The sequence below is a fragment of the Homarus americanus genome, unplaced genomic scaffold (assembly GCF_018991925.1).
Source record: "Homarus americanus isolate GMGI-L3 unplaced genomic scaffold, GMGI_Hamer_2.0 scaffold48354, whole genome shotgun sequence".
Lineage (NCBI taxonomy): Eukaryota > Metazoa > Arthropoda > Malacostraca > Decapoda > Nephropidae > Homarus > Homarus americanus.
In genome coordinates this window covers 4,777,533-4,790,358 of record NW_024723833.1, presented here as the reverse complement: position 1 = coordinate 4,790,358, position 12,826 = coordinate 4,777,533, and the positions used below count along the sequence as shown (strand labels likewise).

The 12,826-nt window shown below is 38.4% G+C and overlaps 1 protein-coding gene across 2 annotated transcripts in view; it reads left to right on the top strand.

The window, feature by feature from the left end:
* LOC121863758 (kelch domain-containing protein 10-like) overlaps window positions 1-12,826 on the top strand; it is a 43,071-nt gene that overhangs the window by 9,831 nt on the left and 20,414 nt on the right. For both annotated transcript variants that reach the window (XM_042362527.1, XM_042362528.1), the window contains exons 6-7: window positions 5,302-5,504; window positions 12,212-12,351. In XM_042362527.1, the coding sequence (XP_042218461.1) occupies window positions 5,302-5,504; window positions 12,212-12,351 (343 nt within the window). The remainder of the gene's footprint in view (window positions 1-5,301; window positions 5,505-12,211; window positions 12,352-12,826) is intronic.

The window sequence follows — 12,826 nt, the reverse complement described above, 5'->3', positions numbered from 1 at the left end:
ATATAATGCTACAAACTGAGTAAATGAAAGCAGACATTTTACTTAATATTTAAACAAGTAGACCTGTATTGTAGTAATTTGTTATAATGTGCTTGAGACAATGGCAAAACCAGTCCAGTGTTATTGTGTAAGTGACCAGGGTGAGTGTCTGGGAAGGAAGTAGGGCAGGTGCATGACTCAGCCTGTGCCAGGCTTTCCGGTATCTTGAACTCTCATTTTCTCTCACCTTGAACGCCATTCTCTTTCGTCGGATCACCAGTATGGCTTTCGTCTGGCGAGATCTACTGCTGATCTGCTCTCCTACTACACCCATCTTTGGTCATCCTCTCTTAGGGATTATGGGGAAACTTTTGTCGTGGCCCTCGACATCTCCAAAGCATTTGACAGGGTATGGCACAAGTCTTTGCTTTCTGAACTTTCCTCTTATGGCTTCTCTCCCCCACTTTGTTCTCTAATTTCTAGCTTCCTTGAGAACCGATCCATGGCAGTTGTTGTCTAGGGATCGCTCTCTCGCTCTTTCTCTACCAATAGTGGTGTCCCACAGGATTCTCTTCTTTCACCTACTCTCCTCCTCCTTTTTATCAATGATTTACTTCACACTACGACTAATTCTATCCATTCTTACGCTGATGATTCTACTCTTCACTCTTCTTCACATTTTCCCCTTCCCCCTAATTCTCAAACTAGATCTGTTTCTAGAGCTGATATCATTACATCTATCAATGCGGATCTGTGCAGCATCTCCGAATGGTGAGGTAGAAACTTGGTTAAATTCAATAGTAATTGTAATCACCTTTAGAGCGTTGAACTCGAATGTTATAATTCGGTCAAACCTGTTGAATGCAATTCATTCTTAGTATTTCAAATAATAAATCATACGGAGGTAATCATACATAAATATTTAATCCACTACATATTAACATTGCAATCATAGCTGTCTTAACTGTGTAATTAGTCTAATCATAACATCTATAATGAATACTTAATTTGCCATATTTCCATGTTGTCACAGTGATAAATGATACAATGGACACAGTCTACCTGTGTAAACTTAAGTACAGGTTGAACTTACGTGTTGAAGGTCTCAAACCGAATAGGTTGGGTGTTCACCCTATGATGGGAAGATCTAAAGTGCCAGTGCCCCTCGTGGCAGACGCTACCTGGGTTGACACATTTCGCTGCATCAGGTGTTTTATACACAAACAACTCCTCTCTACTACGCAACACCATCCTTCTCCTTGTCTCTTTCTCCACTGACTCGATACTCTATATACAGGCATGCACCTAACATAATATTTGTTTGAGGGTTAACCTACTCATTACTGCTTGTGGTAACAGTAATAAAACTCTGTATTTACCAATTACACTTTCCAAATTAGATGATCTCCCACCACTCACATTTCAGGATGCAATGGTTCTGCTAAATTTTAAAATAAATATGCTAGGCCTCACCATTTCCTCTAATATGTTATGGAAGCCACATTTCCACAACATTGCTAAAGCTGCCTCCTGAATGCTGGGAATGTTGAATAGATGCCATAGCAACTTCACTTCTGAGCAGTTGCTTCTAGTATATAATGGATTCATTCATCCTAACTTGGAGTACTACTCTCATATCTGGGGTGGCTCTTCTTCTGTCCAACTGTTAGATAGGGTGGAACCAAAGGCATTTCGTCTTATTAACTCTCCTCCTTTAGTTGATAAATCTTTCCTTCCTTTCTCTTTGCCACAGTGTTGCTTCACTCTCTCTTTTACAGATACTTTAATGGGCAATGTTTAGTGGATTTGGCATTCTGTGTACCACTGGCAAAGCCGTGGGTTCGTAACACTCATCTTGCCTGCGGTTCCCACCATTTCTCTGTGGATGTCAGTCACACTAGAATAACCCGTCATAGTACCTCCTCCTTTCCTCACACAGCCAAACTGTGGAATGCTCTGCCTCCTTCTGTGTTTCCATACTCATCCAGTCTATCTCACTTCTAAAAGCTGGTTTTCCGGCATCTTCGTGGTGTAGATTAATATAATCTTATTTTCTATTTTTAATTTCTTTTTACTCTTATTTTTTTTTGCCCTCTAGGTTCCATTGTGGGTCGATGACCTGTGTCCGGGTGGGCTATTCCCTGAAAAAAAAAAAAAAAATTATAATAATTCTTGTTATGACACACTTTTATATTAATCGTGTCTCTCATATGTCTGCTATACAGTACTCCCATCAGTTCATCCAATGTAGGGCTTAAGCCAAGGTTACATGTGTAGACCCTATGATAAGGCCATTACTGTATCACGGAGGATGAAAAAGAACTCTCTTCTTAACCATGTTATCCCTCACATTCATGCTGAGTTTTCTGGCTACCATTCTGAGGGACAATAGATCTTGTAGGATTCTGATATTATTGTTGCAAACCCCAGCTACCAAGACGCATGCTCCATTATGTCATGATTATCTACTAATGATGTAACCTATTATGTCAAGTAGTCAAGTACCCCGGTAATATAAAACCTGATTGGGTAAATTGTTTTGTGACATCCTTTCCCAGTCATTTTTGAGAAGTGGAAGTATCAGAGCTCGATTATTGAACTGCTTGGGTGCTTGTTTGTGTGTTGGGGGGGAGGGGTGGAGCGATGGCCGGACAGCGGACCTGCCTTCCAGTAAGGGAGGGAGTGGACTTTGCATCCTCCGCTTTGACTGTATCAAGAACTTTCTGATGGGACTGTACAAAAGATTTATTTTTGTTTACTTCTGAATGTCTATATGATTGAATTAATGATTTTGTATGCAAAATGAACAATATAATTCACCAATAATTGGTAGAGTTTTAAAACACACAAGAGGAGATGGGAGAGCATTGTTTTTGTTAGTGATTACACTCATGCCGATGGTTCTCCAAATAAAACTGAAGAAAAATTAGACCCTGTTTGTAGCTATAGTAAAATTAGTAAAACAAATTTTGTATTCTTTAATTAATGTTATTTATGTAAATGGATCAATAGAAGTAACCACTGATGGTAAAGGAAAAAAAGTGAGATGGACAGTGCAGGGCCAACGTATGTGAAGGGTACAGGTATTAATAAACACAGATTATTACAGTAACATACGTATCTTTACTAATTAATGAATAACAAATAAACAATATTGTATCATGAATGACAGTCATTTGATGAATAGTAGTGACGATTGTGGTAGAACGAGTATGAGATACAGTGTGTCAGTGAGATGCAGTGTGTGGGTGGGTAGGTGGGTGGGAGGGAATGACGGATGCTGTCAATAGTATTTACTTTTTACGATACAAAAACGTCTGAGTACTATACTGCATTAAAGAAAAAGTATTTGAATTTTCTAATGAAAAGAGGTATCTGGACCCCCAGGATCCCCCCCTGAATCTGCCCTTGGTGTTGAAGTTTCATTGTTTTTCTGATGAAAAGTGGGGTGGGGGGAGAGGGGGATACAGTAGAAGTCCAAAAATTCGGACTGCTTGGGGATTGGGTCGGTCCGGATTTTCGGATTTTCCGGATTCTCAGGCAGTACTTTTAAAATTCAAATTTCAGGAGAAATAAAGAAGAGATGAACAGGTACATTTTGGTAGTTTATTCATTAGCAAATATAGCATGCTTCATATATCAAAACGAGCAGTTTTAAAGATAAAGCTGTGAATTCTAAAATTTTATTCTTTGCCTTTTTTATATCATAAATTGTAGACTTTCCAATGTCGTATGTTTCCATTAGAACAGTATTGGTCACACCACGTTCTAGTTTCTTAATTATTTCAAGTTTGTCACTCAATTTCAACGTGTTCTTCTTTCTCTTCACACAACGAAGTTTATCTACTTTAGGAGCCATTATTATGGGCTTGTACAGTACAGTCAACCCTCGCTTTACGCGGTCCCACATTCCGCGTTTCCACGTTTACGCGGTACCCTGCTGAAACAGGAATGCTCACATTCCGCGGTGCGTGTACCCCTTTACGCGGAGAGCGTCTGGCGAGCCGCGCCATTTTTGGATCCAAACCTCCCGCCATCTCTCCTGCCCTCTCCCGCCATCCGCCATGTTGTGTAAGCGGCGCGAGCATGGTGCGCACAAGGTCGCCCAGTCATCAAAACATTACCGAGTTCTTCACCCGCCACCCACCACAGCCGGCCCAAGTCAGTGATAGTGATAATTATAGTGAGGATATGGACATATGGACTTTGAGGGGTTTGACAAAGAGGCCCTGCAAGCCTCTGTGGTGGATAGTGATACAATTGATACAAGTGATACAGGTGAGGGCCAATAATCTGCCCTCTGCCTCGGAACCAACCGCCCATCCCCGTGTGCCCAGCCATCTTTTCTACTAATGTAAGTGTTAAAAAACCTAATATTATTGATATTTCTCTTAATTATTTATTGTGTGTGCATACCATCATAAAGTTAAGATAATATTTTTACTACAACATAGTTGTGTGTCGTCAAAAAGTGGAGTTTGGGGGTCGGCCCGGTCTCTATTTCAATTAATCCCATATGTTATGTTGTTCACTTTACATGTTTCTCACTTTCCGCGGTACCCTGTGGGTTGAATTAACTGCGTAAAGTGAGGGTTGACTGTACTCTGTAAATGGAAAGAGTAGGACTCAAAATTACATACGTTGTCACAGTTTGATTGCTCGTTTTAAAGTGGCGACCGCATGGTCGCTTGTTGTCGCTGTGCAGCTGTGGCGCTCACGCATGCACACATACACACAAAAGCCAGCTTAAAAAAAAAGAAAAAAAAAAGAGAAAAAAAAGTTAAGTTTGAGTTTTCGAAAAGTCCGGATTCTCGGGTGGTCCGGATTTCTGGCATTCGGATTTTTGGACTTTTACTGTATATTGTTACTCCAACCTTGGTAGCATTTTTCTTTTCAGAAATATTGCATTTTAGTTTTTTTTCATGTACTGTATGCATATGAATGTTGTGTGTTAAGTTTACCATTTCTTATTTGAAATAAATTTGTTATTAAATTCCTCTCAGATTATTAATTTAATGCCTTACCTTTAACATCTAGGTTTATACTTTGCTTATGCTTTTTACCATTATTGTTGCTGTCTTTAAAAATTCATTTGAGAGACTGTCTACTATCTGGTGACTGGACATATGGGCTCCTCTACCTGACCTAAGCCATAGAATTGGGGCATAGTCTTAATGGGTCCAAATCCTTAAGGTTAGGATAGGTTATCTTACTGTAGGTCCTCTCTTTACCACATTATTAAGAGGTGTCCTATGTCATAATTTTTCACCACGGCTACTTATATTTTATACTGGTACTGCTTTACTGTTATTACGTATACAGGTATCGTCATGAGATAGTGGAGTATGCAGGAGCACTGTATGTATTTGGTGGAGGGAGGTCGGATGCTGCGTGTGATCTGACTCATCTGCCAACATTTATGCTACCTGAACGAACGTGGACAAGTACTCACACTCGACCAGATGCTCATACTGGGAAATATCCTCTTCCTAGAAGATGTCATGTAGCCAGTAAAGTTAGTAATTGTAAGTATTTTTATTTTAATTATTTTTTCCCATACATACATATATTATTTATACACTCTACATAGATATTATTGTGCAAAATTATTTAATTTGGCAAGGTGTAATCATGTTAGAGCATCTCACTTGGTTGAGTAGTATGTGCAGATGATCATGTTATAATTTGTTGATTAGAAATTTAGGGTATAATTGCTTATGTAGTGAATTATCGTGAAGCACTGTGATTCAGCTTGAGGCCAGGGATTCACCGTGTGTAATACTTATTGTACTTATATAAACTTAGTGTTTTTTCTTTTGTGTTTGTGTGTAGGGTGTTATATTCCGTTGCTTTATACAGTTGTTTTCCATTATTTTCCAAAACTATTTCCCCACTCTTGAAATTCACATGGTTGACACCATCCAAAAGTGGGAGAAGAGTAAGGATGGCAAGTAGCTTGTAGTATTGCATCATTGAACTATGTCCATAGTTCAGAAAGGACAAGAGGCAGAGGACATCATTAGTGATTACTCTACCTACATAATTAAAGGAAAATTTGTCTTTACATACAGAAACACAGAATGTCCACAGGTCAAAGAATAAAAATATAGAGTGGTGGTATGAAAATGATGGATAAGAAAATCATGATCTGAATGTACAAAGTGAGATGAAATGGATTGGTTAAGTATAAAACAGGTGAGTAACTGGACCAGTGATTGGAAGTAAGTGAATGAATCTGTTGTATTAGAGGAAAGAGAAAGAATATTCTTAAGAATATTGTATATTTTTCATAGTCATCATCACTGTTTTATGACCATTTTCCATGCTTTTCTGGGTTAGCTGTGGTTACTTGGTGGCAGTTCTCTGTGCTGTGTGGTTTCTTGCACACACTTGTCAGGTTCTAGCTTGGTCTATCCCTGGCTCTACTCACCTCCACATTTAGGTACATGCACCTCTTGTCCAGTTGGTGTCATTCATTCTCTCCACCTGCCCAAACCATCTCAGCCTGCCTTTGCACAAAACTTTGCCAGTACTGTACTCTCAATTCTCTTGGGGTTTTCATATGCAAAATTGTGTATGATCAAAATTATAGCTTTAGGGATTTCATATGCAAATTTGCATATGTAGTAAAAAAATAAAATATAATTTTATGTTTGTATATGAACGCTAGACACCCAAGATGCACATTTGACAATGTCAGCACTATCTGGCAACTATGTAGACTGCAGTCCAAGGTCACCACACCAGTCTCCCTTTTGTGTTTAAAAGACCCAGGATATAAAATTATCCCTGGGTGTGCTGGTCAGAATGCAAAATTTACCCCTCTATTACCTAGCGAAATATTAATTTTTTCACAGCTTTTCTTCTATAACTATTTTATAACGGAATAAGGTTCATATTGCAATCACATTAAATAATGAAGGTTTAAAGCGATGTACTGTACTGTATAAACATTTTCACTAAGCATAAACAAAAATTTTTTGTTCTCGCGCTTACAAATAGAAATAATTATTTTATTGTGATTGCTCATATAAAACTATTTGTTGATAATTTATCTACAATGCTAATGCAATAAATCCCATCTTTTTATCTCAAATTGCAAGCTTGCTGTGACTCATTACGTACAATTATCTCGTGTGGTGCAGTCAAGTGCAGAGAGGTGAGTAACAGGCCAGACTCCGAGCCTCTCGCAGGAGAACGCCTACCTAAACCCAAGAGTGGTAATACCAAGCTGCCCTGTTAGCTCTGAACAGGGCCTCCAGTCTTTCAGTGTACAGTAACTTGCACATCTATCTCACCATTTTCAATTCAGCCTTGCACATATCCCCAATGTTATGTTTCTCCAACCTGCTATGGGAACATGGTTACATACACATACAGAATACGCTTGTGTATTGGGACTCTTTGGGCTGAATAAAATCAACTGGCATTAGCCAAATAAAATATTAAAAGTGGCATTCCTATATGGAAGGGGTTAGTGGAGATAGTGTATTAACCCCTTGTGTATGGAGTCTCTCAGTCTGTCATTAGTCAAATAAAGTGATGGGGTTAAAGTCAGCAACATCCTGCAGTCTGCCATCTATTCCACCGCACCTCCTGTGTACCCACCTTCCACATTCGTTGCAGACTATTGAGTTCCTGCCAACACTTTTCCTGCAAACAGCACATGGCCATTTTCCACTATGGGTGTCTCATCCATACTTTTATTTTTGCTACATTCACTTTAGGGCCGTGGCTTCTCTTCCTTTTTCTTTCTTAAATTTCACCACTGCCTCTTCAATACCATCAACTGTCAGTACTAAGTCATCAACATACAGTCCTGAAGTCCCATGATATTGCCTCCAGCATCATGATAAATAAAAGGGGCTAAAGACTTTCCTCACCCTCATATTGAAATAAAATAGCTGTATTAATAACACATGCACAAAATAATAGAAAGGAAATCTTACAAAACCAAGAGACATTACAACCTGACACTAACATAGACATTGGCAAAACAATCATATAGTACGTACTACTAAAATTGCCATAATACAAATCAACAAACATGAGGTCATCAGATGGAACCAGGATAGGATTCAGGTTTTGGCCACTATTCAATGACCCTCACGCCCGTATTATTAAACAACATCTTCCCTTGAAGAGGGTCGTCGTGTTTCAACCCGAGTTGTAAACTAAATGAGCCCTGAGGGACACTGCAGTACTGTACTTAACGGTAAAATTAACTAATTCCAATATTATGAATTAATTTCATTGGAATTAGTTAATTTTACCTCCACAACACTCCGTTAGGTACTGTACTGTGGTGTCCCTCAGGACTCATTTAGTTTACACCTCAGGTTGAAACACGACGACCCTCTTCAAGGGAAGATGCTGTTTAATAATTCAGGCATTAGACCCTTCCTTTACATGGTCAGTGATCCTCTGAATAAACCATAATACAAAAAACTTTCTTTATGCACTAAATCAACCTTTTTTGTTTCAGGTACTTCCAAAGCAGATATGTATCCAAATTTATTAAGAATAACAATATTATTACTGGGCATATGCCTCATACGTTTAATTAATCTATCCTTTGAGTAACCCTGACCTACCATACAGCAGGTTGAAGAAGCTTTTGAGTTCTACTTATAGAATTATTAGAGTTAAAATATTCTGGCAAATCTTAAAACTTGACCTGCAAGAACATTTAAGCCCAAACTATAAGGTATATTTAAAGTAGCATTAATGTATAAAGCAACTTCAAAGCAAACTCCTCAACCTTGTAGTATAGATGTATAGTAATGCATTTTTCATTTATAGAAATATTTATATCAAGATAGTTAACATTAATATTTTAATCACCACTATGACTAGCAATGAGACTATCAGGGTACTGGTAATTTAAAACAAAATATATGCAAGGGGCCCCTAGCAGCCATGGGTACCCTATGCAGTCGCCTACTCTGCCTGCGTAAGAAAATGGCCCTGCCTTCCATCTTCCAGGCCTTTTACAATCTTCTTTTCTCCTTTATCGTTCTGTTTATTTTATTATTCCACTACCATGTAACTGCATGTCTCACTAGATCCTTCATCCAACCACACATCTTGTCAGCCATGCTCAACAGAACATCCTTTATTTTGGCCCAGCATCCTGCAACACTGCACCTCTCACTCTCACTGGACGTTTTCAGTCTTCTTAACTCGGCATTTTATAAAATGCTTCTCTTTTATTCAGTTCCTTCAACGTCCTCATTCTTCTTCTAGGAACTTCCACTTTCTTCCTTTCTCTGCACCTTTTAAGTATTTCAGGCACAAGCAATCTATGCTGCAAGGGACATTCTTCCCCTTTTATAACCTTTACATCCCTAACAAGCTTCCTTTCTGATTTCCTAATGAGAAAGTAATCAGTCTGTGTTTTTCTATCTGACTCATAGGTAATGTGTTGCATACAACCATGTTCACTGCATCTATGAATTCAACTTTTTCCTTCCACACCTTCCCTCCATGCACACCTTCATGACCCTCCATGTTTGTAAGGGGATTAGCTCACCCGGGCACAGGTCACTGACCCACATCGGGGTCTGGGGGGGCGAAAATATAATAATAATAATAATAATAATAATTATTAATATTTTTTTATAAAAAATAAAATAATAATTATCAACATTCAAAATCCTGACTTATTAGATTTCGGTGGGCAGGTTAAAACATCACTGATACGGGTACTGTGGTTCGTACAAGACAATAAATCAATCAGGAGTGTTTACGTTTATCACAAAATCCCATACAACGTGAGAGGTTTTTGCCAACACAAGTAAACATTAGTCATACAGTACCTATATCTCGCCGGCTGTATTAAAATAAACTATCATGACCATCAAATAGTGAGAAATGATATACAGTACAGTATGTATGTTGTGTTGTCAAAGTAAAAGAAACAATTGAGACACTGAAATTGTGTGCAAATGAGGCCGAAAGTCAGATCAGCAACCTGGGACTTGGTCACAATTTTTGTGTTGCCATATGGCAGCAGGGTCTTCCATTAAACAACACATTATGCTTCCAATATCTTCCCAGGCTGTAGTACCTCCCTGTTTGGTAGCTGCCTACTACCTACCACGGCATGACCGTTTTGGTCACCACCCAGTGCTATGATTTCTTTTTCATTCCAGATCTGACACTACATGCAACAGTTTATCCCAATCTCATCCTTCAGATTCTTTCCTACTAGCAGCTTCAATGCCAATATTCTTGTATTTACCCTTTTCACCTCTAGCACTTTCTCCACCCACTTTTTGGCAATCAAATTCCTTACACCACCTGTTCTTGATTCACTCCCCTTCCAGAATATCTTGTAACTATTATTATTACCAGTGATTTTCCTTGCTGAGGCACATTTTCACCTCATTACTTGCACGCAAGAAGACGTCGACCTTTCTATGGCTGTCTTAATAATCTCACATGTTCTTCCACTCATCGTACCTACATTCAGATTCCCAACTCTGAATGGAACTGTGTCAAGTTCCTTCTTTTTTATCTGATATAGTTTCTTGTGTCTTTCATTTGTGTGGTGTGTGGGTGGCTTTGGTGTGGCAGGTTTATGTTTATTTATTATACTGTATTGTTTGTCATGGTTGGTGTTAAGAGTTGGGTAACAACCATAGCGGGACTCCCTCTCCCCCCATTCACCACTGTAAGCTTGTGACTCAAGTGCCATAGCAAGAGCAGTTCATTGGCCTCGGGGTAACCCACCGTGACTAGCTTCAGGGGCACCCTTCCATGTGTTATATGATGTAGACACACACACACACACACATATTTACAATACAGGTAAAGGAAATTACTGTTGAGAACGAATGGCTCCCTGTCCCAGCTGCGAAAATGGCCGCAACTTTAAAACTACTCACAGACATTCTTGGGTATATCCAGAGTGTCATCCGCAAATAATAGAAGACCGTGAAATATTTATACTTTAAGACCTTTCTAAGTCAGACTATACTGTATAGAGCTTGGGGCTGTCTGACTTATCTAAAATTCTGACTTATGCAGCCATCATTTTGCTGAAATATTCCTTCCCAAAACAAAATTAAAGTAAACATTACACATTTACACTGCACTTAACTTTTATTGTAGCAGATGAATCTTGAGGTGGAGGACGATGGGAGGGAGGGGGGGGGGGTGCTGGTGGCATTTAAGGGGTGAGTCCGGTTTTTGGTGTAGGTGCTTTTAATTTTGGTCGATTGTTATGATATTCCTGTCATCAATCAGAGATCATATGTATATCAATTCTAGCCCCGTAACCCCCTTCTACCCTTTCAAAATTTTCAACCCTTTACACATTTTCTCAAATTTGTCTAAATTTTCAAGGTATAATATCTCCATTACTCTACTTCTTTCTATTTTGCCTTGAAATTGATAGTACTCATAGATCTAGTATTGTCATTGAATATTACAGGGTGATATTTTTGTTTTTGTCTTTGGTTTTAAGAATAAAATTATTTCAAGTTTGGTTGAAATTTTTGTCAAAATATCTAGATTAAATATTCAACCAAAAATAAATCTTATATATCCAGTAGTTATCCAGTTGCATTTTTCGAGGACTTTGTTAAGGAAAATCTTTGCAGTTTCTTTAGATGTGACTAAAAACGAAATGAATTTAACTGAAGCAAGACTTTGCTAAGACTGCCTGCTAGGGTGATGTGGTTTCATAATGTCCATCCCATAAAAGGGTCAGGACCTGGCAGTAGCTTAATTAAGGTCAACCTTTACCAGATTGTCTTGTCAAAATTGTCTAATTGTTTTTAAGATCCTTTCTGTTGTTGTCAAAACCAATGGAATATACCAAAACAGATTTCATTATTTATTAGTCTCAAAAATCCAGTGGCAGAGATATCTGAGGCACCCATTTTGGGAACCACTGCCTTAAAGACTCAAGTGAAGGGATTCAGTTCATCCCTTGCATGGTCCACCTTGCATTTTCTGCCTCCACCTTAACCATTAAATGCATGACATGGGTGACAAATAACCCATCTCATATTAAATTAATGACAGGAAGAATATTTTGCTGCACTACTGTGTGTACTCTGCAAGACCAGAAACTTTTTCAACATAAATATACATTTATATAATGATAATGTAATATACAGGAAGGAAGGCATTGGTAAGTTTATCTTATTGTTTGTGTAGAAACACCACACGATTGGCTTCTTAAGTGACTCCTCACAATTAGATAATTTTGTTTGTGTTTCAGATGTTTACATACATGGCGGATATGATGGTGTAGAAGCTTTTGCAGATCTCTGGAGATTGAATTTGATAACATTTGAGTGGCAGAAGTTACCTTGCAAGTCACCTGTTCCGCTCTACTTTCATTCGGCAGCTGTGACAGAGGTGGGATAAAAAAAATTTCCTCAAGATAGGAATGTGATATCATAAAGGAAATTTCTAGGTATTATATTTATAAGTGTACAGAAACTTAGAATAATGGTTAAATGAATTAAGGTCTTGAAGTGTAAAGTCACTACCGGTATTGATTTCATGGGAGGAGATCAGTGTGATATCTCAAAAACAAGTTGATGAATCTGTGAAATTTTCACATATGAAGAATATTGGTACCTGATGTACACTTGTGAATAAATTACCGGTAGTAGCTTGAATTATTTTTAGATTTTTACCATTGGCTCTTTTAATTATTGAGCAAGAAATTCAAAAGAATTGTTATATGGACACTCGGTAAAAAAAACTACCGTTACAATTCCTGCGCGAAACAAAATGTATCAAAAAGGCCCCTGAGGCATTCCTCGCATTGGTAGCCCTGCGCGTGTATGGGTTCGGCCACACGTGCTCGAAACAAGTGATCGGCACT